We start from the raw sequence: 27940 nt of genomic DNA on the forward strand, positions 1-27940 counted from the left end.
CCATGAACTAGATGAAGACTGCATTGTGCTAGAAATCAAAGTTTCAAGTTCTTAAGATGTAGGGACACAGCCATAAAAGCAAGAAACAACAAAATTCCGAAGTGTTAAAAGATTTTCCCCTTGAATTAAATGACACCTAGGTCCAGCAAATTATTTTTGAAAGAATCTTATTTCTTGTCTTCATCTATTACAATGTAGGGAAGATTTCAGGACATAATGTAGTCACTAAAATAGTCAACAATCAATTTTTCTGTGGTTCATTAAAAAAAAAAAATCAACCTAGGTGGATCCATAATCTGCTGCAAGAAAGCATGCCTGTTACTTGAAGTGCATTTACTACAGAGCTATTTAAAAGGCTCCTTTTGCTCAAAATCAAGAGCTGGCACAAACGGAAATTTAAAAAATTGAATATTAAAGGATTCACTATATCCTTTTCAGACATTTTACCACTTACCATATAGATGACCATTCTGAGAAATAGTTCATTTTTAGGCCACAAGATCTGATGACCTTATCAGAAGATAACATGGAAATGGTACTCAGAAGCTTGATGTTTAAAATTTAACTCAAAATTTAACGTAGAGTTGAACACATACAAGTAGAAATCCGGCTTGTATCCAACTCTATCTTTTGATAAGAGTAAAGTACAATTGATGTTTACTGGAGGCATCACTTGGAAAGGACTCATGGAGTAAAAACATTAGACACTCCCACCTTACTAGGAATCAGAATTTAACTGTGTTGGGCACACATTAGAGAAAATGGCAATTTTGAAAAATGGAATATTTAAAGGCATTCCCTTAAGAGCTGCCCCAGGTTTTGTTACATTGCCCAAAAAGGCCAAATAAGGTAGCAGGATTGCATTTATTCCTGCACCTTTCGTCCTTTTAGGGCGTAGCTCTATGTTCTTGAATGATTTTTCTTCTGTCCGCCAAGCTGGCTCTGACATTCGATGGTCCACTGCAATCTTTTGGTCTTCCCCCTTCCTAGGATTGCAGCGAAATACTGCTGTCCATTGAGTAAGTAGAGTACCAGTTCATAGGTGGCCATGACCTTGACCTTTCTAACTTCTCTGACTGCCCCTTCCTCTTCTCTCGTGACCCTTCCTGGGCCTGGGCTCCACCCCATCATTTGGAGCCCAGTGGCGGCTTTCTCCATCAGCGGCCAGGACATGGGAGCCGGCCCAGCCTGGAGCACCGGCCAATCACAGAAAAGCCAGAAGAAAATGATCACTTTGCCTTCCCCCAGAGGAGGTTCCAGCAGAGCCAGGGACCAAGGTGGCATTGCCACTGTGGTTCTCTGACCACAAACTGACCGTGCCTCCTGTGTCCTAGATAATGACCAACTCGGGCAAAGCCAGACGGAGAGCGCTTGCCAGCGGCGTCCAGCAGAGCGTCGATGAGCCCCTGCAGAGGCCTGTCACGCCTGGGTATCATAAGAATGCACACCCCATGTAAGTCTGCCATTCTATGGCAAATCGCATTTTCTTAAGCTTTCTTCAGACCATCGTGAGGCAAGGCATCCACGTGAAAAACACAAATAAAACCTCCATGTTGAAAAGCGCTCATCCGCTGTCATTCTTTAGGGTGTTTTTGGACATCAAGGAAATCACTGTGGCTGAAACAGCCACAGAGCCAGGAGTGACGGTGGAGAAAGGGCTGGCCCTTGCTATTTCCCTAGAAAGGGAGGCAGCTGGGGGGCAGGGTGGTGGTGGCCATACAAGCCCTGGTCCCAAAGTCCAGCTTCCTCTCTGGCTAGCATGGGACTCGTGCACTGCCCTCAGTCTCTCCATCTATAAAGTGGGGAGAAGAGTACATGCCAGGCTTCTTTTGAAGGAGGTGCTTGATAGACCCCAAAGCACGGTGGAAATGTCAGTGAGCGCAATGCTGCTTCCTAGGGCCTTAGGGCCAAGGCACGTTTCAGCGGCTAAGTCCCTTGTTCCCCACATGCCAGTGGGTCAGTCACGTCCCAAAGGCAGAACTGATACTGGCCAACATGATTATGAATGAATCCTGGGGCTCCCCTTTGGTCCCACGGCCTTCCCCGGCCCCCCACACCAGACCTGAAACACAAGATCTACTGAAGCAGACATCTTCAGAGCCAAGGGCTTCCCTTATGTTATGATGACGGGGACAGGCAGTGGTGTAGGTGTCCAGAAGATCCAGGCTCAGGTCTTGCCTTTGTGCTGGATGGGGCTGGAGGAAGAGTCAGGGGGAAAGCCAGGAGCCCCAGCCCTACCCCTGCGTTGCTGTTTCAGCAGTGGCATTGCCCACGTGGGCGGGCCAGGCCTCTTGTCTCTGCTCCCTGGGCACACGTCATGGCTGCTCTCAGATGGGACTGGCATCCAGGAAGCCCTGGGCCCTTTGAATCGCAGTGATGTTTGTCCAGGTAATTACAGGCTTTTCACAGAGCGCCTTTATGCCTGCCTTCTGACTGCGGAGGAAGCCGCCTGCTTATTTCACCCAGTGAGTGAGTGGTCTCTGCAGAGGGCTGCCCGGGGCACTCAGTCCTCCTCCTTTTAGAGGGAATCTCGGTCTTGAACCTCCAGTGCTGGGTTTTTAATTTAGCAGCCACTTCTCTTCATCCTTCAAAGAGAAGTTCTTTCTCCTATTTAGAGAAATGGAAATTTCAAATTCTCTGCTTAAAGAGGAGAATCTTTGTGGGCTCCAGGCCAGCACTTGTTTGTTAGAAATTTCTATCCGTGAGCAGAATTGTCACTGTCATCTGATTACCTGCCCGACCCCAGACAAAGTGCTGCTCCCCTCCCGGCCTCAGTTTCCTCGTCCGTAATAATGAGGAGGTCAGGCCAAACAGCATCTAAGTCCCCTTCTGCCTGTAGATCCGGGTTCTTAGGCGAGGGTCTGTGAGAGCCTCTGAGGCCCATCCCACCCAAGGGTGTCTGGTGACTCTTATTTCAGAAGTCATCAGGACAGAGTTGATGTGTCTGCCTAGTTTTGTGTCTGACACTGAGACTTATATACCCAGCAGATGTTCATTCATTCCAAGAAGGGGCCCAGGTAAGAATCAGATAAAACAAGGTCAGGGAGGAGGGGCATGGGCAGAACTGAGCCGGGCTCTTCTGCACTGAGAGGGACCATGTTGGGACAGTGGAGAGAACATGAAAGGGGCAGCCAGAAGCCCTGGGTTCTATCCCTCTCAACCCTACCACGGCCTGCCTTGTTGTGGGGCTTGGAGTGAGTCATTCAAGCTTTCTGAAGCTCCCCCCCCACCCCCACCCCCTGTCTTTGTCTGAGAAATGAGCGCACTGAACTCAGTGACCCCTTTCAGTTCCAGATCTCTCGCCCTCCTGTGTGTGATCCTCTGATCTGTGTGATGAGGCCTGAGGTCACATGCTGCTTCAGCACTTTCTAGCCTGGTGTCATCTTTGGCAAGGCATCTTCCCAAACGTTACCTAATGCCCATTTTGTAGAGCAGCAGACTGAGCCTTAGGTTAGGTGACTTACCCAGTTCTTCAGCCAGTCCAGGGTAAACACTGGATCGAAACCCACGACTTCCTGTCCACACTTCTTGTGACCTTTCACATACAGACCTAAGTAACCAAGTCCTTGCTGAGAACTGTGGAAATGCCAAATGGGCTGTGTGCTTCCCTCTGCACAGGCCCACCATCACTGGCTTCTCAGAGTGGGAGCGAGCTCACAGGCAGCCGAGTCCAGCTGGCACAGGACGGCAGCTCTCAGCCCCTCGCTGCTGCTGTGTGGTCAGAGCCTTCAGGGCCGGGAAACCCCGGACTCCCCAAGGCGGCTCCTTCCCCTCTGAGACCGCTCGTTATTCTGGCAGGCGGACTTCCATCTCTGTACATTGTACCCATCATTCCTAGTTCTTGGCCTCTGGGGCTGTACAAAACAAGTCGGCTCCTTGCGCTCAATATGTGGCAGCTCTTCAGATACCTAACACAGCGATCACAGCCACCCCCGCGTCTTCTCCAGGCTAAACAGCCACTCGTGCCTCCAATCAGCCCAAACCTTTAGCTCCTGATACCATGAAACCAAAAGGAGTAGTAAACAAACAACCGATAAAATGCCTTTCAGTGTTTCCCTGCAGGCCTACCATCTCCTGCCATCTTTGATGCTTTAATTTCCTTCCTTCCTTGCTTCCTCCCTCCCTCCCTCCTTCTCCTTCCTTCCTTCCTTCCTTCCTTCCTTCCTTCCTCTTTTCCCCTTCTTTCCCTGTTCTAATGTGGTTGTAGTTAGTGTGAAGGCAGGTCTGGTTTTGCTGATTTCCTCTGTCTTTCCCTGTCAGTCTCCCTGTAACTCCTCATGGGCTCCACATTTATGCTTCATGGCACCATGATATTCCATCCCATTTGTTTGGCCCCTCCCTCACTGGACCATCTGGGCTGCTCCTGGCCTTGCATGATGTCCGTTAGAGCAGCACTGCCAATCTCAGACCTTCCTTGCCCGCCCATCCTAGGCGACTGTCCTCGGCCTCTCACAAGTTCCCTGCTGGAGGCCGGCTTGGCACCCCTGCCAACATGGTGACCACACCCCTGTCCTCCCTCTCCACATAACCAGTTCCTCTTCCCTTCCTAGCAGATTTCCTTTTTTTCTTCGAAGTTCCTAATTCGTTACATGCTACAGCCTGCTTGCACCCACCATGTGCCATGGCTGATACCACTTTGGGACCCCCTTTTAATTCTCCAGAGACTATTTTCATGCCCTACTCTCACATAGCAGCACCAGTAGGATGCTGGTCTGGAAAAGATGGACCTTTGTTTCCATGGGACACTTTGTCCTAAAGACAACCCAACCCCCTCTCCCCCTGGCCGGCTCTGGGCCCAACTCATTGTCCATCTGGACTGTCCCCAAGATACAGAAGGCTCTAAATTTTAATTAAGATCTGCTCTCAAGGCATCCCTACCTTGCACCTATTTGGTAACACCTTGGGGAACTCCAGGTTGGCCAATGTTGGCTGCTGCTGGCTTAGCTGGATTTGGTGCTTACTTATTTGTTTGTTTTTTTCTCTAGGCTGGAAAATGATTTCATTTCTCCTTGTGCAGCCGGCCCCACGCGAGGCAGCCTGCTCCAGGCCCAGCCGGGCCCTCGGCCCCCTACCCGCAGTGGAAGCCGGTCCAGCACCTCTTATGCATGTAAGGCCTTTGAGAATATGGAACTGCCAGGGTGTGGGGGGGTCAGAGAGGGGCCAAGTAGGCCTTCTTGGGGTGGGTGGGTAGAGGGCTATACCTGGTGTTCACAGGTTCTGACTCTGAGCCAGTCCCCAAACATTCATCTAAGAAATAGACATGAAGTATGTGCTGTATATGATACGATTGGCTGATGGGTGATTTCTATTCCAGGCAGTTTAACATCTATTTTTTTAAAAGGCAATGTGATGAGACAGGAAAAAAACATTGGCTTGGGAGCCAAGAGGCCCTGGTTATCAGCCTCGTTCTACCCCTCATTTAACCTCTTTCTCTCTTTTTTCCTTCTTTCTTTCATTTTCTGTAAGAGAGTTGCCCCAAATAATGTCATCCTTGTGGGTTGGGAGAACAAAACATCCGCTCTCCAGATGTGACATCAGTGCAGCCCCAAAATATCCTGCCAGTGTGCATACCAGTGCATGTGTGTGTAGCAAGTGCTTACTGCGGGCCAGACCCTGCAGCCAGGTTAGGTCCTGCGGGGTCTTAGGGAGAAATGTTGGGGGAAGACTTTGGGATCAGAAACTGAGAGTGGAGACCCGGCATCTCCGTGGCCTTGGAATTTGGCATTTTGGGGCCTTGGCGCATCTGGCATGTCCAGTTGGATTATGTGGAATCACAAAATATTCTGGGCATCTTCAGTGGGTTTGGAAATCTCCTTTCATCCAGCCCAGGGGAGGCTGACCATGAGAGAAGGGCTTGTCTTTGTACACAGAAAATATGCTTTGGATCAAGGGTGGCCTGCAGGCCTTTCATATCCGTGCATGGTTATTTTCTTTTCATTTTTCAGAGGAAATGAAAGGTCTTGTGCATGGAGGTAGCCAAGGTTTACTACACAGGAATCTCATTCCTAACTCAGGGACCTGATTGACTGGAAGGGTCAGAGGAGGTGAGAGAGGCCAAGTTCTGGCATCAGAGCATCCCCATCCTCTTTGTACCAGAAGCGCCTCGAGCTTACACCTGCAGGGGTGGAAGAAGGTGCTGCCTCATTCCCGAAGCTTTGGAGAGCATCTGTCAGAAGGGTGGGGGTGGGGTGGGGTGGACTCAGCCTCATCCCAGGAGGCTCAGAGTGGAACAGCAGACCCTGCAGACCTTGCCACCCTCACTCCAGGGCTAGCTCTGACTCTCCTTAGCTGAGGGCTCTTTGGAGTGCTGTATCTTCTTGGCCCAAGTGGGCATCATGCCCTTGCTGCCTAGGCAGGCAGGGGCATTGTGGGGATAATGGGGACACGTAGAGAGCTTGGTGAGCCTCCCTGTCCCCATTTTACAGATTAAGTAACTGAGGCAGGGGAAGGGGTCACATCACGCAGTAAATACACGTCTGAAATTTAGACTCAGGTCTTCTGACTTTAAGTCCTGCGCACTTTCCTCTGGGCCACACGTGCCAGCAGAATGTAGGCCAAGTGCTTGGTGGCCATGAAGTGCCCTCTTGATGTGAGTCAGTTGTTGACTCCTGATTAGGAGTGATAATCATCCAGCCTGGATGCTGTGGTTTATGCCAGGGGCTGTGCAGAGTGTGGGCTTTGGAGTGAGAGCATCTAGGTTCAAATCCAACCTCCTAGACTGCCTGTGTCACTTTATCTCAGTTGGACTCAGTTTCCTCCTCTGTAAATTGAGGGTTTGGACTCGATGCCTTTGGGATCCTTTCCAGCTCTAGATTGAGAATCCTACAGAAGCACTCGAGGCCTCAGTTTCCTTACTTGTAAATTGAGGGCAGTTGGACAGGCACTGAAGTTCCCACCGGCTCTAGCTCAGTGATTCTGCACCAGGTTACCCTTCACTCATCTCTTCAGTGGCTGCTTCATTCATCCCCATCTCACAGATGCCTGTGGGGAATGTTGAGCCCATCGTCTCAGCCCATAGGAGTCACCTGGAGCTTGACAGTGAGAACATCCGTACAAATGTCTTACTGCTGCGATTCAGAGAAATACGAGGCCGTGTGCCAGCTCTCACACCAGATTGCCATGGGGAGCCAGCTGAGGAGCCTTTGACCAGCCATAGAGAAGAAGCATTGCCATGAGTGTGGCAGAGGGTGTAAGTGCTTTGTCAGGGACTCTGAGGAATTCTGGGTCTGGTCTCTGTTCACCAGAAGCCTGGATCAGATGGAAACAAGTAGGAAGAAATGCCAAGTCCTGCGCTCCAGGTGAAAACCTCCAGTTCACAAGCCCGGCCCATGACGAGCCAACAGCACGTCTGAAAAGTTTCAGAGTCTTAGTGATGTCTGAGCTGGGTCAGAATCAACACCGCAACATCCTGCTCTGTTCAGCAGCCATTTATGAAGCACCATATCACTTTGATCCAAGACATTGATCCATCTGGGCCTGGACCCCAAGGTGAGAGTCAGAGCCCTTCCTGGGGCTCAGGGCCCAGAGCTCGCCCTGCTGATTGGCATGGATCCAGCCATTCCCTGCCTTGGGCACTGTACTAGGAGATGGGGATGCACACTGCGCCCCCCCGCCCCCGCCATGACCGTATAGCCTACCTGGGGAATACAGCATGGGCACAGAAGTAAATACAAAATTATTGGAGGTGGAGATGGGATTGGTTCAGGCAACCGCCACCCAGCCTGTGGCTGGCTTGAATCATCTTGGGTATCTCCATCAATAGCCAGGTAGTCAAAAAGCCCCACTCAGGATGGGCGTCAGGAAACCTGCCCAAAAGCAGGCTTAGGCAAAAAAGGGCAAAGGCCCCCAAGTTAATGATGCAGAGCCAAGACAAGTGAAGGCAGATGAAAGGTTCTGCCAGGCCCAGAGCTCCTGCCCACAGTACAGGGAGCAGAGTCCAAGGCCTGGTATGGGAAGGCAGCCAAGGCTAGTGTCCTGGAAGCTTTATCTCTGTCTTCATTTCCTCCTAGTGGGCTTTAACAGGAAGGTTCTATCTACATGTGCCATGATGGGGCCCAAGGCTGCGCCCATGGAGGCGAAGAGTATTCCTGGTAGCCATCTCTCCTCCAAACCATGCCCCAGTGACATTTCTTGACCTTACTCTTGCTGCCCTCAACTTGGGACCCAGGGTAACGCAAGCTCCAAGATGCCCAGTAATGTTTCCCATAAACCTGGTGTTTATGGAGAAAGAGCATTTTGGTCAGGAAAGTCCCAGAGACCGAGCAGAGCCAGAGGGCCCCTCATGGACACTCCCTCTTTTTGGAGCAGAAAATGGTCAGAAAGTGGCTGGCACAGAAGAGCATGTTTGGGCCTTGAGCTGGCTCACTATAAGGAGGTCTCCCCCTCAACAGGAACAGCCCAGCCAGAGAGCTCCAGAACTCCTCCAGGGCATGGTCTTTGGGAAGCATATTGGGAAATGGGCCTGGGTGAGGCATCATGGTCGCATCCAGGGCTTCAGAGAAGCATTCCCCCTACCACCAACTCCGAGGACAACCACCAGGCCCCAAGTGCAGAGCACAAGGATGCCCTGTCTGGACCAGCAGCACTCTGGGCTCACTAGGAGACCCTCAGGAGAAGGCTCACCCACCTCACCCACCAGATCATTGCCCATCTTCATGAAGAAAAAGAAGGGGGGATTGCATCCCATGACAGCAGACCCCTAAACCATCATGTAGTGAAAAGGGAGGAAGGACTGGCCCTTGTCTTCAGGCCACTCAGTGAGGCTTGCTGAAGTCTACCTTCTGACCCAGTGGCTTTTTGTGGAGTCACCTGTGTCCTTACAGAATCCATTGGGTTCTACTTGGCCAACATCCTGCCATCTTTCAGTGTGTGACGGGTCCCCCACTTTGCTGACATTCTGTTTTGTTGTTTCTCGTCACCCCGACATACATGAATCATCTTGCTGTGCCTTTGGGAAAACCGGTTTTAGGCAAACTCTAGAAATGAGCATTCAACTGGGAGATTAGCTCAAGCAATCCTAGGACCTCCATCCCAACATCCAGGGGATTGCAAACAGGCCCAGTACAGAGCCCTCACCACTGCTAGTGGGATCCATGGGTCCCCTCCCAAGGTCCCAGAGCATTCTAGAGAGGCAGAGCAGGCCTCTGGGCCAGGCTGGCCACCCCCTTCAAGCAGGGCTGCTATGTCCCATGGGAGATCACAGGTAGCAGTCCCTGGAAGGTTACCCTGAGCCCTCCTCCATCAAAGAAGACAAGTGATACCCAGAGCCCTTCCTTATTATGCAAGAGTTTCTTCACCATGACATTCAAACTGGACTGCCAATCTCTCCGACCATCAGGGCACAATCCCCTCTTTGCAGGTGGAGTCAGCCCTTGGGCCTCCTACTTCAGGGATGGTGCAGGGAGGGCCAGGTTCAGGGGTGTCTCTACTTCCTGGGTCCTGGCAGAGCTGCGGGTTAGTCACAGACCCCGAGGCCCAGCTCTAGTACCAACCTGCCACCCAGCCTCCCCTGACAGATGGAAATGTCCCTGGCAGTCCAGAGAAGACGCCATTAGGTCTCTGTGACTCCCTCAGCCAGCCCCTGACACCTACAGAACCCTGCCTATCCCTGAAAGGCTGCCACACCTGCTCACCCTTATCCACCCACATCAGAAAGTGTGAACCCAGGGCAAAGAGCAGGCATCCCCTTCCCTGGGATTGGCCCTCGCAAACTGGTCAAACTGCTCTGTGGACATGCCTGTCTGTCCTGGATCCTGTTCCCAGGCTAAGGGCCTGAATTCCATTCCCTGCCTATTTCCTCATGCCTTACGTGAAACCAGCTCCCCACTCCCCAGCCTGACCCAGGCCTGTACCCTTCAATCCTCCCCTTGGCAGCTTGCCTTGCTTCGACTCCTGGCCTTTACCCTGTGACCAGACTCTTTATTGTGGCCCCTGCCCATGTCCCCAGGTCAGCCAGCACCGGCTGAGGTCTTTGACTTGGAGGAGGATACCTCAAGTAACCCATTCTAGATGCTTGTAAAATTGCTTTTTTTCTGTCAAAAGAGGCTTCCTCATCTTGTGTTGTGGGGAAGAAACAAGCCATGGGAGCTCCCTTCTCTGGAATAGTTGACTCTGAGCTCACTCTCTCCCCACTCTGATGTTCCAGAATCACAGGGGCCAAGCGACTTGCTTGGGAGCCTTGCGGGAGTATTTATTTACCAGGTTGGAGGTTCTTCTCGTTGCTATTCCCCATCTGCCCCATTTCAGAAGCCAGCACAGCCTGGCTGTTCCTCAGGCCTCCTGTCTCTGCCCTCTCCAGACCTTTGCTTCACGTTGCTTCTCTTACTAAGAGCACCTCATGCCCCCATCACCCTCGCCTGTGTGGCAGAGTCTACAGCCACCTCCCTGTGAGCTGGACTTTTCAGAGATTCCCACATGGGACTCCTTTTTTCCATTTAGAATGACAGAAATCCAAAGCTCAGAGGGATGCTTTGGAAGTCCGAGCCTCTAACACCTTTTCTAATGGACAGTCCCCTGTGTCCTGTCCAGCCCCTATCTAAGGCCTCCTGAAACTGGCCATCCCATCATTGAAAAGTTCTTCCTTCTACTGAGCTGCCCTCTGCCCTCCTGGGACTTGTGCCCACCACTCACTCTTCCCCACACCGCCCTACCCCAACTACAATTGACTTTCCGCTTAGAGGGAAGGGACTCTTGTGGTCCTTCCCTTCCCACATTCCAGCCATGCCAACCTGTTCCCTGGCATGATTTCCTAGCTCCTCTTTCCCTGGGGCCTTGGCTCCTACCTTGAATGGCCTCCTCTTTCCCACCCCGCTTCAGGCCCCTGCTCCATTTTCATCATCTCTGTCAGGACCCGGCTGAGTGTGAAGGGAAGAGGCAGAGGATAATCAAGGATACTTTGAGCTTATGAGCCTGTGGGACCGACGAGTGACCAGTGACCAATCCTGCCTTTGGCCCTGAAAGGCTCCTCAGAGGACATCAAGTCCAGCCCCTCATTTTACACATGAGGAAACTGAGTCACACAATAAGTATCAGGCGGGATTTGAAGTTGGGTCTTCTTGAATCATCATTATCAATGAACTGGGAAAGTTCCAGGGAAGATCAGGAAAAGCCTGGGAATTCAGTGTTGGACCTGTTGAGATGGGGGTGCCGTGGGAGCCTCCAGGTAGAGGTTGGATGGAGGTGAAGGTGTCAATTTAGACACAGTGTACACAGAGGAAGATGACTGAACGTGTGGAAGGAGGTGAGGTTCTCAGGGACAGGATGGACGGGTGGAGGGGCCACATTCTGGGGCAGAAATTTAGACTGGAGGCCAGGGTCCTTATCTGAAAGGCAGAGTTGGGGGAGGCTCTTTGATGGCCAAGATAAGGCCTCCCCTGGTGGTGTTTGCCCTACAGTGTCCTGGGAAGGACTTGGAAGGGTCTGGGATTGGAGAAAAGAATGAAGCTGGAGGAAAACCCGAGCTCCCAAGCACCTACAGGCCCTCAAGCCCAGCCCCAGGTGGGAAAGTCAGAAGCCCTAGGTCTGAGTGCCCGCTCTACCACTCGCTGCGCCTCCGTTTCCCCAGCTAATGTTTTCCCTCCATTCCAAGGCTGTTGTAATGAAGCCCCATGGCAGGGATCTCCATATGAGCTTCGGGGATCGTGGGACACAGCTTGCTTTCTGCTTCCTCCTTTGCACCATCTTTTGAGGTCCTTATCATTCCAGATCAGCATCCCCATGGAAATTATGTATCTGAAGAGCAAGAACCTGGCCACACATCAAACACTGGAATGGAAGGCGCCCTGGGGTGGGTGCTTGGCTCCCGGATGCCCTTCAATGACTTGGGTGACTAGGACTACTCTGGTCACCCCTTCAGGCTCGGGAAGAAAGGTCCTGGACCTCCTGGGTGCTCGCTGGTCTCCTTGTTTTACTTGGGGGGGCCTCAACCCTCCTGATCTGACTATGGAGCAGGTTGGTCTGGGTGAACCCTGAGGCCCCATTAGCCTCTCACCGTCTAGAGGAAGATCCAGCCTCGACTGGCTGATTGACCCTCAGGAGAGCACTGGTTCCTCTCTTCCCTTCACAGGGTCAAGATCCCTGCCTAGATCGTCTGGGAAGATCCCCAGTGTGGACATAGGGTCTGAAGCACCTGACAGAGCAAACACATTCTAAAGAAAGGAATTGACCCTCTGTCCGGGGGGGTGAGCCCACCTGAGCAGACTTAAATCCCCTCCCTCAGCCACCTCAGGCCAGCCCCCAGCTTCTTCAGGAGGTCTGAAAGTAGGCTGGGGCCCTCTTGTCCTTCATGGGCCAGATGGGACCAACCTCCCAGGCCTCCCAAGATTTCTGGACTTTTTCAGACTGTTTTTCTGAGAGGGGAAGCGTGAAACAAGTGCTTTAGTCAGGAGAGACATTCTGCTATCGACCAACCGATAATTAATTGGAAACCAATAATGATAAAATATTTATTGACGAATTAATGGCTGATGGCTGCCCAGGGTCACCAGGGCCTTGGGCTCGGGTGTCCTTTGGCTTGTCCAGGTATCAGTCAGTAAGCATTTATTAAGGCCTCCTGTGTGCCAGGCAGTGTGCTAAGTGAGAAGCTCTGAGGATACCAAGAAAGACAAAAAATAGTGCCTACCCTCAGGAAGCTCACGTCTACATCTAAGGAAGGAGACAGCATGCAAACCTTCTATGCGTTAGCTACATACAGAGTGAAGAGGAAATCTCTACCAAAGGGAAGGGGCCAGGAAAGGCCCCTGACCCCGGAGGGGAGCAGGCTGTGCAAACAGCAGCTCTGCTGTGCTAGAGGGGGAGGGGACTGCCCAGACTGAGGGGTGGGAGATGTCCCACTGCAAAGGGGCCATCCTGGGCTGAGGAACTACTTCACTTGGCCTTGGGGCCCAGGCAAATAAAGGGCGTCTTCCAAGGGCTTTGCAAAGGCCCACCTTAGCCCTGAAATGTTTTCTTTCTTCCCCTACAGCCTTCAGCACAGAACCTTACAAGCTGTTTGCCTTGGTCCAGCGGGAAGGTCAGCGCATCCTGTCAGCCGATGAGCCAGTCCAGGCCCTGGAGCCAGCCCAAGGCCAAACAGACCAACAGCCCAACAGGTAGGGCCGGGAAGGAGCTACCTGCCTCTGGGCCTCAGTTTCCACCTTTGTAAAGTGAGAAAATTGGGCTTGACCACTGAGTTTCCTTCCACTTCTCAGTCCATGCTCCCATAAAATCCTCTAAAATCCTCAGGCAGCCACCAAGTCCATTCCTGCTCACTCTCACATGACCGCCCCACATCTCTTTGTTGTCCATTCTCTCAGAGGCTGAGTGGAGAAGGAAACGTACACGGGGGAGCTGGCTGAAGCTGCTTCCCTAATGTGTGCATGTGCTCGTGTGTGTGCGCGCGCGCGCGCAGGCATGCCCCCCAGTGACCCTTCCTTAGGCTGTGTGCACCATGGGCTGTCACTCTAAGGGCCAGGGGCTTCCAAGCAGCCAGATGGGGACATCCACCACATTACCACGATGTGAACTTTAAGAAAAAAAAGCCCTTTGTGTCACTTCCATGGTCCCAAATAAAAGCTGACTGGGCCCGGGTGTGAGTGAGGCTGCTGCAGCCTGAGCACATCATTGGCGACTCCTGAGAGGGCCAATCGAAGGTGAGGACAGGGGCTCGTTTGTGTCCATCTCATTTCCTGTAAAAATTCCCATTTGTTGTTGCTCGGTTGTTTCAGACTCTGTGGCCCCATTTGGGGCTTTCTTGGTGGAAATACTGGAGGGGTTTCCCATTTCCTTCTCCAGCTCATTTGACAGATGAGACCACTGAGGCAAACAGGGTGAAGTGACTTGTCCAGGGTCACACAGCCAGGAAGTGTCTGAGGCTGAATTTGACCTCACAAACATGAGTCTTCCTGTGACTCCAGGCCCCGTGCCCTATCCACGGCACCACCTGGCTGCCCCCAGGTTCATGTGGCCAAGCTTTGAATTTGGGTTTTCCACTTGTGTTTCTGTGTCTCTGGGTGAGTCCTTCAGCTGCTCCCCCGTGAGAGAATGCCTTGGTGGGGAGGACCCAGAGGAAGCTCATTCCAGAAAGCTGGGTTTTGTCTTCCCTTGTGTCCCCAGTGCCTGACACATAGTAGGTCTTCGCAAATGCTTCTCACATCCATTGCCTCTTCTCCATTTTCTCTTTGGCACTCCTCTTTCCAGTGTGCTGCTCCATCTACACAGAGAACCTTGGTAGCTGCCCATGGCCTGCCCAGTGACATGTGCATTTGGGATCTTGGCCCTCCCCAGTGTGGCTTCCAGCCAACCCTCCTCTCCTGCTGTTCTCCACCCCCACACCTTTGGTCTCTTGTTTTCCGTATCTTCCTTAGACCCCCCAAGCCCCTGAAAGCCTTCTCTGAATACCCTCCCCTCCTTTGGTACCCCACCCTCATCTTTGGTCCCTGGTTAGCTGATTCAAGGTCTGGACCTTGTGAAGTCCAATGTCTTGTTCATGACCTAGGCCCCTGAAAACAGCTGAGCTGGATGAGGTTGGACTGGAGGAAACCGTTCTCTCCAAACCTCAGATTCCCTTCAAGGTCAGAGACACCTCCAGCCCCTAAAGAGAAGGTGCCTTCTGTGTGGTCCCCAGACTTCCTCGGTGCCATCTGACTTGACTGAAGGGCCCAGATGCCACAGAGCCACGTGGTACCTGCCGGCCGTGGCTGTGCCCCAAGCCCAGGTGTCTCTTTGGGGGATGCCTGGCATGGACATGAGCACCATCTCCCCAACCCTCTCAGCCTGTGTGAGTCAGGGAGGACCCCAGGCTTCATCAAGTCTGACCCCTCCATTTTTTAGAAGAAGAAACTGAGGCCTGAAGGAGGAAGTTAGCGTGATACAGTGAAAAGAGCCTTGAATTTGGAGTCAAAGGACGTGGATTCAAATCCTGACCCAGTTATTTTATATTGGAAATATATCTATGACAAATAACCCTGTTCCTGCCCTTGAGGAGCTTACATTCTACTTGGAGATAACTTGAAGAGGGAAAAGGTGCTGACAGGAGGAGGCTTAGTGGAGCACTTAGTGCTTGAGGAAGGTACAGATCCAGAAATGTGGAGAGCAGGCCGTGAGTTCAGGTTTGGAGGAAGCCCTCGGAGCTCGGCGGGAGGCCGGTTTCAGTGGAGTGGCGCGTCAACAAAGGATGCAGGCAGGAGGCGAGGCTGGAGGAGTCAGCAGCAACAGACAGGCCACAGAGGACCCGTTTCCAGGCCAGGAAGCTTGTAGCAGGATGTCGTGATAAATGATGTTTAATGTCTCCCAGAGCCTTGGATCCAGGCCCAGACGGCAGGCTCATCCCACTTGCAGAGGACACTGAGCTGAGTTCAAGCTGAGACAGGGGCAGGCCGGGAGAGCGCTGGACCCACTCCAGCTCGATGCCTTTCAGTGAGGCCAAATGTCACGTCTAAGCCCTGGTGTGAAAAATCAGACCTCCTCTGGAGCACTGTGGTCATCCTGACAGCTTGACACGGTGAAAGATCACCCGCTCTTGAATGAGGAGACTGGGCTCCAGCCCCACCTCTGACACAGATTACCTGGCTGACCCCGGGCCTCTGTGAGATGAGGCCTCTGAGCCTGCTCAGCCCAGAGTCAAGAGTTGCCACTGTGGAGGTCCTGATCACCTGGAGAACCTCGATGGGTGACATCAGGCCAGGGGGTGCTCATGATGGCCCATTAGTGCCTCATGGGGGTCACACAGTGCCTGGGACTGGCCTCGCTGAGCGTAGGCTGCCCTTCTCACCTTTGGCAGCGGCTAAGATGACCTTGGGCCAAGAGCCCATTGATCCTGCCGCTCCCAGAAACATTCTGCAGGAAGAGGCAGAGGGTCCAAGGAGAGAAGCTCTTGGTGCACAAGCCATGATGTCGGTAAGAAGCATTTAGGGCGCCCCGTGCACAGGTGAGACAAACATCAGCATCCCCATCAGAGAGGCCAGAAAGCCAAGGCCCAGAGAGGTCCACAGTCGTCCAGCTGAACCATGCCCAAGATGGATGTGGAGTCAGTGTGCCACCAGGGAGGCTTCTCCTTCATCTCTGGTGCCAGCCCCAGCCCTCCTCAGTGCTGGTCCCGCTCACTGGGTGTGTCTCCTGTGATCAGGTGGCGGCGTATTGTTTCTCCTCTTAGAACATAAGATCTTCTAGGGCAAGGATTCCGTGCAAAATACAGGGCCTGGCACAATGCAACAAGCATTTATTAAGCACTTACTGTATACCCTGGCATAAGTGTTGGGGACAAAATGAACACGCCAAACCAGACACTATCCCTGCCCCAGTGAGCTCAGCTGGAGGGGACCACCATGTAAAGTCAGGCCAGCTGAAAGAAACGGCTGCAAGGTGGTGACTCTGGAAGGGTCGGCCCCAGTGGCTGGGGACGAGGGAGGGCCTTCTAGAGGAAGGGAGACTCTGGCAGCAGAGGGTGTAAGGGCAGCAGCAGACTGGGGATGGCGACAGCATGGGGCATGATCTTGGAGTGGGGATGGTGCCCCAGGAGGCGCCCCAGTCTACCCCTGCCCCTCATACCTCCTGGGGCCACACCAGGGGCACAACCTTTCCACACTGGGAAGTCCCTGCTGTCCCTCTCCAATCCCTCTAAATTTCCTCTTCTCGTTAAGCATCCTCCAAGCCTTGGGCAAACCTGGGAAAGCTGAGCAGGGCTGAACTCCCCGCCCCCCCCCCCAGGTCCCTAGTGGCAGCCCCAATAAACCCCGACCAAATTTGCATTTGAAGGCTCTGAAGGCTCAGGTTGCCAGCCGGAGGTCATGGAATCCCTTGGAGGATGGGGCCTGAGAATGGGAGGATTCCCAGCACTCAGATGGACAGGCAGGGAAGAGGCCAGTCAGCTGAGTGCCCAGCAATGCCTGCCTGGGCCTAGAGGCCTCTGCCCTGGACAGGGCAGGCCAAACCAGCCTCCCCTGGGGCACAGGAGCCTCGGACAGGACCCTCACTCCATCCTGTCCATCCCCTGCCCCGGAGGCGGCCCCAGCAGGTCCTCCCAGAAGCCCATCCCCCTGGGCCCCCAGAGCTGGGAGCTGGGCACCCAAAGCCAAGACTGGATAGGCCTTGGCTGGAGAGGTCACTCTCCATTCTTTACTGCCTTGAGGGACCTCCTGCGATGGGTACATGAGGAGGAAGTGGCTGCTCGCTGTCTCTCCCTATCCCTATGTCTGTCTCCTGTCTCTCTGTCTCTGTCTCTGTCTCTTCCCCCCTCTCCCCACCTTCTCTTTCCTCCTCCCCCTCTTCCTTCTCCCTCCCTTCCCCCCCACCCCTGCACAAGACTTTTTTTCTCAGACTTGTATTTGTCCCATCCTGAGGCTCTCCATGTGTCTGGCTGGGCCTGGCTCAGTACGGTCCAAGAGGGAGGAGAAGATGGTGGCCCCAGAGCCCCCAGTTCCTTCTAAAAGCCTTGGCCCCTTCCTCTTGGAGAGGGAGGGGCTGGCTAGGATGATGGAACCCATCTCACATCCTGGCACTCAGCTCCTGAGCAAAGCTCAACCTTCTGGGGCAGAGAGCAGGACAAGGGCCCAGAGGGGGAAACTGAGGAAGGGAAGTGACTCAGGGTTAGAAGGGCCTCATCAGAGGTGAGAAAACTACAGGCCCAGAGGCCCCCTAGGGAGCCTGCCCCGGCAGGATTTGAACCCAGGCCCATTCCTCTGCACTACAAGGTTTTCATGTGAATTCAGTTCTACTTTCTGAGCTTGACCTTCCATGCGATTTAGGAGTGACCAGGGAGCTAAGGACAGAGAAGGGCATCTGGCATGTCAGTGGGACCAGGGACATGCCACAGGGAACCATGCTTTTATCCATGTCGGTGCTCCCTCCAGACACCAGTCTGAGCTCTTCTTCATGAGGAGGAGACAGGGTCTGTGAACATCGCTGTGGCTGAAACATCGATCCCCCCATGGCTTCAGAGCCCGGCCCCCAACCCCTGGCCCCTGGCCTCCTGGCCAACTTTCCAAGGACCCTCCATTTTGTAGATCAGCATCTGAGGGGGAATGACCCCTGTCATTGAAGTCACAAAACCTCAGAGAATGAAAGTAATGCTAGAAAGCTTCCTTGTGCCCCTCTCTGTCCCATTCTAGACCATCTTGCTCCACTCCCTCCTCCAGTGCCTCTGGGACAAACCCTTCCCTAGCCAGGTCATCCCTCTTCTTCCTCTCCTGCTTCTCTTTCTCTTTCTCTTCCTATTCCTTTTCCTCTTCTTCCTTTTCCCTCTCATCTTCCTCTTCCTCTTATTCTGCCTCCTCTTCCCCTTCCTCCTCCTCTTCCATGATCCTCTGTAGCTGACCCTCCAGAGACCCCCTAAGCAAGGCATCCCCAGCGCCGCATGGCTCCGGGCCAGAAGCATCTCTGTGATGATGGAGGTAGACAGGCAGGTGCTGCCTACCCTCCTCATGGACCATCCTCTGCTCCCCAACCTTCAGGTGGCAGTGCCAGGGCAGAGCTCCTGTGTGAGGCCCCTACAAAGAAGAGCCTGGGAGGTAGGGAGGTAGGGAGTCCCTGGACCTCCTCTGTAAGCGGCCTCACCTCGGGGAGCTGACCCCTACGGCGCTTTTGCACTCCGACCTCGGTGATTACTCTTGAAAGCAAAGAAAATTTTGTTGCCTCTAGGAGCCTGCTTCATTTCTGGGGGACTGGCCTGGGGTGTGCGCATGTAGTCAGCCTGGGCCCTGCCCTGGGCCAGCTTCAGTTCTCTGGGGGTTGCTTTTTTTAATCCTTCCTGGTTCCCAGCATTCTCCCCGCTCCCCTCCCCAGTTTTCCCGGCTTTTCCCTGGTGCCCGTGTCACTCACTCTCTTACTGAATTGTCCCAGCAGCCCGTGGGGCCGCTGACCATGGGGGACACCGGGATCCTGGTAACAGGCACAGCCTCTGCTTTCTGCTTCCTTGCCTCTGCCGGCCCTGACTAGAAATTATTGATGTCGTTGTAGAGAATTCAGCGCAGCCTTCAGCAGCAAGCCCCGGATCCCTCGCACCCCCGAGATGCGCGGCCTGAGTCCTCGGAAGACCAAGACCCCAGCCATTGCCCCTCAGTTTTCCCCTTCGGGGCCCCAGCAGACCGGCCGCCCCAGCTCCACAGGCTCCTCCATGAGGAGCAGGCAAAGTAAGCGGCAGCTTCCCCTGCCGGCAGATCCCAGGCCCTCCGAGCAGCAGGGTCCTTTACAGGGTCTGGGTCAGTCCCCTCAAGGTACATGTGGGGAAACTGAGGTCTGGAGAGGAGAAGGAGCCTTCCCAGCATCACCCAGTGAAATACTTCAGACGTCCTGGGAGCCTGCAAGGCACCTCCCTTTATAGTCAATTAAGTGCCTACTATGTGCCAAGCACTGGGAAGAAACAGCCCCTGCCTTCAAGTAGCTAACATTCTAATGAGGAAAGACCATGGGCAATAATAGGTATAGACACACAGAGGAGAGGAAAGTGACCTCAGCAAGTAGGAATTAGCAACGCTGGCAGGACACTCTAGGCGGGAGGGGACAGCCTGGGCAAAGGTATGGAGATGGGAAATCTCTGGCTGAGGAGCCACAAGAGCCCAGCTGTTCCTGCCTCCACCCCCAGTGCTACCACAAAGAAGAAGGAGGGTTAGAGGCTTTGAAGAAGCAGCTGGGAAGTGGGATTTTACTTGGTGCTGGGATACGTTCCGCTTGTGTTTGGGCCAGCAAGAAAAGCCACGGAGGCTGTTGCCTAGGCCCGGGGCTTCCTTTGCCAAGGGATACTGCTGATCATGTGGTTGGGTGTTGACCTGCTGACCCTTGGCCCTGTAAGAAGGGGACCCCCTGCCCATCAGGCCGGGGGTAGTTGGGGGGCTTTGCCCTGGGGTAGCCTTGTGGCCTCTGCGGCCCACATCTGACATTTCCGGTGATGGGGGTCCTGGCCCTGTAAGAAGGGGCCCCCTACCCATCAGACCAGGGGTGGTGGGGGCTTTGCCCTGGGGTAGCCCTTCAGCCTTCCCCTTCTGTGGCCTCTGAGGCTCACGTCTGGTATTTCCGGTGATAGGGGTCCTGGCCCCCTTTCAGCCCGGAGCATTGTCCATGCTGGCTTCTGCTCCAGTCTGCCCTCTGGGACAGCCCCAAGCCCCAGAGGAAGCTCTGGGAGGAAGGGAGGCCGGAGCAGCCTCGGACCTTTGCTTTCTAGTCCAGGCACCAAGCAATAAATATCACCACATGACGACATCAGTGATGCCTGAGCTGGCGCTAACCTGGCGGGTGGAAACATGGGTGGGACATTGAGGAAGGGGCGGCCCTGCTCACCTTTCCTCTTCCCTCATTCCATCCCATTCCTTTCCGTTCTGCACTTTTGTCATACTCCCGTTGTGTGCAGAGGGTGTTGTGAGAAACACGTTGGCCAGGAGCTCCCCCAGCCCAGTCGGTGCCTAATGAGTGTTTGTGGAAGGAATCCTGCCTCAGTTTCTCAGCATGACCCTCAGTCAGTCAGTCAGCAGGCATTTCTTAATAACCACTACATGCCAGGCACTTCATGGCCAAAACCAGGGCCCTTGGGCTTAGTCAATGATCCAAAGAGGGCCTCCGAATCCCAGAATCAGGCCAGAGTAGCCAGGGATAGGAGGCGCTCCAGGGGCTGGAGTGGAGCCCAGGCCTTGTGAGACTGCTCTGGCCACCCCAGGGCTCTGCCCCATGGTCGTCCTCCATCCAGATGGAGCCGCTACAACAGGCTGTAAAGCCAGGGTGGACGGGGCCCCCGTTACTGGCTGAAAGTGAGCCAGGACTCCCATCACAGGAAAGACGCCATACCACTCAGTAAACACAGAGATAGGCCTAGAGGACTGGGAGTCAGGACCTGGGTTCAAATCCCCCCTTGTCTCTGTACACACGCCTCTTCACTGATTTGGGCCTCAGTTTCATTTGTGAAATGAGGGTGTTGGACTTGACAGTCTGAGGTTCATTCCCACTCTGTGACCACTCTCAAGGGGTCATGCTGCCAGCCGGCTGTTACTGACCGAAACAGAGAGGGCTGAGTGTGGGCCCCGCTGACCAGAGCCCAGACACCATCAGTTCAGTTCACCTAAGCGAGCATCGATTGAGCACCTACTATGTGGGGCCCAGCTCTCTCTGGCTTTCCCCTGAGGATGAGCTATTAGAGTGTAAACTCCTTGAGGTCAGGGCTGTCTTTTGCCTCTCTTTGCGTCCCTGCAGCTTAGCCCAGTGCCTGGCACCTAGTAGGTGCCTTAATACACGTTTCTTGAATTAAATCAGCTGGAGAAAAGAGTCCAAGACAACCAGGCCTGCTGGAGAGGGGAGGCCTTCAGCACGCCCTGGGCAGTTTGGGGCCTGGCTGGCCTGACCCAGACCCACCGAGGAGCCCCAGGGACTAGCAGCGACGGACAGACGTCTGGGAGGGAGGGCGGGGCATCCTGGCACGGCTAGGCTGGCTGGGGATGGGGCTTTGGTGATGAGTGTCTCCTTGCTTCTGTCCTCCAGGCAGCCAGTCTTACAGGAAGTGAGGACAGGTCCTGTCCTCGGGCATCGATCGGCATCCACACAGTAGGAGAGACCAGCCAGCTTCCTGGACCGAGACAAGCGGCAGCTGCCATTGTCTGGTGTGGAGCAGGGGTCTCGGGGCCTCTCCCGGGCCTTCATGGAGACTCGGTATCAGAGGCTGCCAAGTAGTGCCAGTCCCTCCCACCCCCCCCCACACATACACAATAGACCCCACTCTTGGTTCATTGTCACTCCCATCTCGGCCTCCCGGATTGAGCTTCAGGAATCCTGAGATGATGCTTGGCTGCGGCCCCACAGCTGACTCCCCGGGCCTGGGGTCCATCTGCTTTTCCTACAAGGCCACGGCTGCTCCAGGACTGTCCCCGTCAGGCTTTGGACACTGCAGACACAACGATCCAGGGCTTGGCTCTGGAGATCTTTTTTAAAGACTTCACTCTCACCTCTGAATCAGCCATAGGAGGTGGCAGGGAGGGTGGGCACGCACCAAGACCATCACAGTGAAAGTAAGTGGGAAATAAAATGATCCCAGAAAAACAGTGAGCAAGATTCCCCTCCTATAGGAGACAGGTGGGGGACTGCTGGGGCAGAGTATTAGCTACATTATCCAGAGTCGGGCTTGGCCTTTATGACAAGAGAGGGTTTGGTGGGGGGAGGGAGCAGGGGCGGGAAGGCACATCCACTAATGACTGTTGAAAAACCAAAAGGCATTAATAAAGTTCATTTGAAAAGGAAAGCGAAGTCTTCCCATGTAAAAGGTTAATTCCCATAAAGCACGTTGTGAACATTGAGGTGCCGTATAGGGGGGAGCGCAGCTGAGTTCGATTTTCTCCGTGGGGCCCACATCCAGCAGCAAAGCAAAACCCAAGTATCACCCACCCTTACATTTAGCACCATCAAAAGCAGGTGATGACGAAGGGGGCCCAGCAGAGGCCTTGTTCCAAGGGCTTCCAATCCCCCGCTCCAGCACCATACTCCCCATGGCCCTCGGGCCCATCCCCAGCCATCCCCGCATGTGAGTCAGCTGGGCTCTGGAATGCGCCGGGCTTTCAATCCTGCCACATTATGACCACCACCCCATCAGTGACGAGGAAAAGCCGTGGGCCTGTGAAGTCCCAGCTCAGTCAGAACCGCCTTCCTTCCATCGGCAGCCTGTATTCTCCACATTCTCCAAATCCTATTGTTGGTGTCCAAGTGGGCACACACCCGGGGGCCCCACCGTAGACCGTTTCCTGATGCCCAGACTCAAGTAACCAGCATCTGCTCCTTCAGACAAGAGAGGAGGGATGCTCCATTCAGGGAAGCCTCCCACGCCCACAGGCTGGGAGCACATCATGTGCCCGACCAGTGTGCCCAACCGGCTCCTTCCAAAGAGAGGCACTGGGGGATTTGTTTTCCTCTCTGAAGACAGAAAGTGAAAAGGAAATGACTCTTGGACATATTCTGTGTGTGTGTGTGTGTGTGTGTGTCCCAGCATCCCACCTTGGGATATAGGATCCCTTCTCTAGGACCAGTGGCCTTCTAGGAGAAGCAGAGGACCAGCCCCTCCAGGCCAGTGGCAGAGCTCAGGTTGTTCCTTGGAAAATGAAGCCCATGAATAACCAACTAACTAGGCATCTTCCTGTGTCCAGACTTGGCCTGGTCTTTCCAAAAGCCCTGGCTCTCCAGCTCTTAGCACAGGGCCTAGCACACAGCAGGCATTTAATATGTGCTGGAGCCTTAAAGTAGGATATGGTAGAAAACTGAGGAGACCTAGATGCAAGGGCTCCTGCTTTTCTCCCTCCCTTTAACTTGCCCCAAAGCCCTGGCCTGGGGCAGCCTAAACAACACCTGCCTCCTCTTGTGGAACAATCAGAACAGAATTTTAAAAACAAGGAAAATCCACTGGCAGAAACACAGGACAGCTGACTTCCTATTTTCTTCCTCCTCTAAATCTGGCAAAGCTTAAGCCATGATACAGCCTAGGCACACACAGATACAGAGACAGACAGACAGACACACATCTTGGTGGGTAACCAAATCAGCAGGAGGGGGACTTTTCCTCCCCTACAATCCCCCAACTCCTCCTCCAGAAATCCAGTGATCATGAACACCTAGCTCGTTCATCTGCCTGATGGCCACCATGGGGGCTGCCCAAGCTTCTGAGCAATCTGCTCTACAGCCAACATCTCGTCTGGGAGGGGGGGTCAGTGTCCAGGGACAGAGGAAAATTAGCTTTGAGAGCCTCCCAGCAGTACCCTTGGGATCACTGGTCTCATGAGGTCTTCCTGGGCAGCTGTACCCTGAGTGGCCTGTTAGGATTAAAAACCAGAGAGGTCAGTCCTTTGAAAGACCAGGGCCAGGGTGTTTTAAACTCAGGGTAGATGTGCATGCAGTGTATTTATGTGTGTGTGTGTTCCAAAGAAGGGATAATGGAGACCAAATTAAAGTAAGGTGGTACTTCCCCCGAATGGCAGTCTGGATCCTGTCCCACCCCAGGGGGTCCCATCTATGCAAACGCTTTCACTCCTTATTTTGTGGGCATGGGCAGTGTAGATGTGCCAGTTTACTTTTTTAGAATTCCCCTCTGGCTCTCCCACAGCACCAGGGGTGGCTGCATGAGGGCCACATTGGCATAGGCAAGGGGGCTATACTGTCCTTAAGGCCAGAGGAGAGGTCTGCTGCCTTCTATTTCCAACATATTGGAGGATCACAGACCCACAGACCTGGCCTGGAACTGGAAGGGACCATGGGAGCCACCTTCTCATTGCACAGAAAAAGAAACTGAGGCCCAGACAGGAATAGGGGCTTTCCCAAGGTCACAGGGATAGCAAATGCCCCCAAAGAGCTGACTTCTACTTGCAGAGACAACATGTTCATAGATAAATAAATTCAAAATACGTAAGAAGTCATTTCAGGACCGTGGAAGGAATTGCCATCTCTTGGGGTAAGCCAGAAAGCCCTTGAATGTGGCATTTGAGCTAAGCCCTACAGGACCTACAGGAGGTGGAACTGAAGAGGGAAAAGCCTCTGGGCATAGGCTCAGCCTGTTCAAAGGCTCGAGGGCTGGAGATGAGACCTCAAATGGAGGAGCCGCAGTGTGGGGAGGAAATCAGTCTGGAGACAAAAGTGGGAACCAGATTGGGAGGTGTCCGTCAGATGAAGAGATGAGAGGTCATATGTTAGATGGTGGGGAGTGGGCTGGAGTCAGGAAGATGAAATCTCCCCTCAGGCACTAAGTAGCTATGTGACCCTGGGAGTCAGTGACCTCTATGGACCTTGGTCTTATCTGTAAAATGATTTATTGACCCCTGAGGCTCCTTCCAGCCCTGAAGCTACAATCGTTTGAGTTTGCATGTTATCCATGAGGCAACGGGAGCCAGAGCAGCCTCCAGAGCAGGAGAGTAGCCGGGCAGCCCTGCTTCCTGCAGCACAGTGAGGGACAGCTGGCCCCAAAGTAGAGGCTGGGTCACCTCAGGGTTTTAGGAAGCCGCTTTTCAGCCTCGGTGGGGCCACATCATCATCTGGCATGTGAAGCGTATGCCAGGCTTCTTTGCGAGGGATGAAAAGAGCGCTGCCCCGCCCCCGCCCCTTGGAATCCCAAAGAGCCCCCCTTTCCCCGCCCCCCCCAGTCACTCTCCAAACCCCAGCTTGACATGAATGAGCTTTTGTGAGGCTGCTGTGCCCACGGCCAATCCATTCATGGGGTCCGGATAGGAAAACCAGAGAATGGAGCATTCAAAGGTAATCATCGTCGTTTGTCCGCATCTCCGGGGCCTGAAAGGGGTTGGCCAGCAGGGGACCAGGTGAAAGGAGCTGTCCCACTTCTCTGCTCAACGAATGCCCTCCCCTCTCCATGACTCAGCTGCCCCGGGCAGTGCCCGCCGGGACTCAGCGGAGCTGGCTCTGACCTCCCGCTCCAGTCTCCGGAGTCAGGCGCAGGGGAGGAGGCTCCACCTGTTTTCAAGAAAGAGGCTTTTCCTCCTCCTCCCCCTCCTCCTCTCCCTCCTCTTCTCCCTCCTCTCCCTCCTCCTCCTCCTTCTCCTCCTCCTCCTCCCCCTCCTCCACTCCCTCCTCTTCCTCCTCCTCCTCCTCTGGTTTGTCTCTGGACTAAAGGCTGCTGTTATCTTTTTTAATATGTCCCTTCCTTGGTGGAAAGAGAAGACCCTAAGCTCTTACAGGAGGGGAGCCATCTCAGATGGAAGCCCCAGCCCCAACTGCCCTGGTAGCCCTCAAATTCAAGAGAGGCATTCCCATTGACCCACCACACCCACAAGCCTCCCTTCTGCATTCCTTCTGCATGTTTTTGATGCCAGGAGAACGGTCTTTGAATGGGTGCGTGAAGATTCCACCCATCTGCCGCCCTCCCTGGCTAGCCAGAATGAGGGCCCTCCAAGGCAGCTCTCAGACCAAGGGCAGTGTAGTCATGGAAAGGAATCAGAAGAGCTGAGTTCAAGATCCACCTTGGCCCACGTCACTGTCGGGGTGACCTGGCCAGATCGCCCAGTCCAGATTTCTTCCTCTGTAAATGGGGATGATGCCTCCTTACGAAAGAGCAGTGAGGAGGCTCAGAGGAGCCCAGATGGAGAAGGGACCTAAGAGGCCATCTGACCCAACCCTACATTTTACAAATGAGGAATCTGAACGTCAAAGAGAAGCAATTCGCCCAAGGTCCCTCAGGTGGCCAGGCCGGATGTGAGTACTCACCCTTAAATCACTTTGGCAGAGAAACATTAACTCGGTTGTATTGAATCCAACCCAAATGAACACCTTCATAGCCCGGCTGCAAACTCCCTGCTTAGACCTGTGTTCATTGCCCTCCCTCAACTGGGACAGTATTTGGGAATGGCTGACCCCGACAGGACACCCCCAAAGCAGGAAAGCCTTCAAAGCTTCCCGGGCTCCAGCCTGACCTTTCCCTGAGCCCACCCCTAAGATCAAAGACAACACATGGGTGTGAATGAGCCACAGCCCACAGAGAGCCACCCTGAGACCCTTTGCCATTTTGGTGGGAAGAGATTAGATGTAGGGAATGACAGAGGCTAGGGTGGGAAGATGAGGCCCCAGCTGGGAACGGGTCTGGGCCGGCCTGGGGGCAGGCACCCGAGTCCATGAGGAATTCCACTTTTGCTCTCCTGTTTGTAAGCACAGTTAGCTGATCATTTGGATGCCAGGAGATTCCTAACTTCTGGTGCAGATAAGTCAGATCACATGGATTCCAGAGCAATTTCAGACCTTGCCTGCGGTGCCCAGATGCCTGACCAGGAAGGCAGAAAGGAGGAGAGGGCCTGAAGTCTGTAGGAATTCCACATTCACCTCCAGCCAGCCCTGTGTTCTGTCCCAGACACAACCAAGCTCACACCAAGGTGCTGCCAGCCTTCTCTGGGCATGGATGTCCCTAGCCTAGGAGGCAGCTCTTGCCAAATTCCCAGAGACTCAGAGCTGAGAGGGACCCCTGGGGCCTTCTAGTCCAACCCTCAACTGACCAACAATCTCCCTACCACTACCACACGCTGAACAACTGCCCATCCAACTTCTGTTTGAAGACCCCCATGGATGGGGAACTCACCACCTCTGCATGAGGATCATTTGGTTCATAGGTTCATGAGATTTGAAGCAAGAAGGGGACCTCAGAGGGGGGTCTGCTCCAACTCCTCCATCTTGCAGATGAGGAAAATGAAGGTCAGGGAAGGGAAGGGACTTGCCCAGGGTCAGGTCACACATTTAGTAAGTGTCAAAGACGGGGCTTGAACCCAGGTTCTTACTTCCAGTTCAACATGGACTATTACATCACGGTGGCTATGGCTGGGAAGAAGGAGAAAAGGAAGAGAGAGAGGGAGAAAAAAAGAAAGAGTTTTTCAATATATTAATCAGTTTTGCTGATTTTTTCCCTTCTTCCTTTTTTTCTTAACACATGTTTTGTTATATGGGATGGCTTATTCACCCCTAACCTGCACTCAAGGCTGGCAGACCTGGGGAGGTTTTTCCAAGGGGAAACCAGCCACAGTGGCAACCATACAGCTACAGCTCAAACTCAGGGTGCTAAGGGTAACCCTGGTTGGGAAGAAGGGGAAGGGATACACTCCTACAGCTCACTATTGTAGCTGCTGAGCCCCCACCAATGTACTTCCCATTTACACAAAATCAGTCAAAATGACACCGTTAAGCATAAAATATTGACTAAATGAGAAGATAGGAAGGCAAAAAAAGTAATAATCAAAATGGTGTAATCCCCAGGTCTTCATGTAGTACCCAGCATATAGAAGGTGCTTCATACTTACTGATTTGACTTAACAGGGCACCCCTTTGCTTTCTTTCACGTATTCATTCATCTGGGCACCCTCGACGAAGGTCCTGTGCTTGTAATATGGGATGCAAAAGTACATGAAGCAGCCTCTGCTCTAAAGAGCTTATACGGTAATAGGACAGAGAGCTAAGTTTAAAATATCGGTAACATAAGGCCGTTGAGTGGGGAAGGGGAGAGAACTAAACCAAAGAAATGTTTTCT

The 27940-nt window shown here is 53.5% G+C and overlaps 1 protein-coding gene across 3 annotated transcripts in view; it reads left to right on the top strand.

Annotated features, from left to right (window-relative positions):
* The window catches only part of ARMC9 (armadillo repeat containing 9), a 134010-nt gene extending 111819 nt beyond the window's left edge, over positions 1–22191 (top strand). Inside the window, exons 21-25 of one of the 3 annotated variants that reach the window (XM_036769101.1) lie at positions 1335–1453; positions 4986–5107; positions 12962–13088; positions 18931–19103; positions 21436–22191. In XM_036769101.1, coding sequence (XP_036624996.1) covers positions 1335–1453; positions 4986–5107; positions 12962–13088; positions 18931–19103; positions 21436–21458 — 564 coding nt within the window. In that variant the 3' untranslated portion in view covers positions 21459–22191. Of the gene's footprint in view, positions 1–1334; positions 1619–4985; positions 5108–12961; positions 13089–18930; positions 19104–21435 lie in introns of those variants that run through there. The other 2 variants (XM_036769102.1, XM_036769104.1) reach the window with 2 other exon arrangements.
* Positions 22192–27940: the final 5749 nt, after the last annotated feature.

The sequence above is a fragment of the Trichosurus vulpecula genome, chromosome 7 (genome assembly GCF_011100635.1).
Source record: "Trichosurus vulpecula isolate mTriVul1 chromosome 7, mTriVul1.pri, whole genome shotgun sequence".
NCBI classification, from domain to species: domain Eukaryota; kingdom Metazoa; phylum Chordata; class Mammalia; order Diprotodontia; family Phalangeridae; genus Trichosurus; species Trichosurus vulpecula.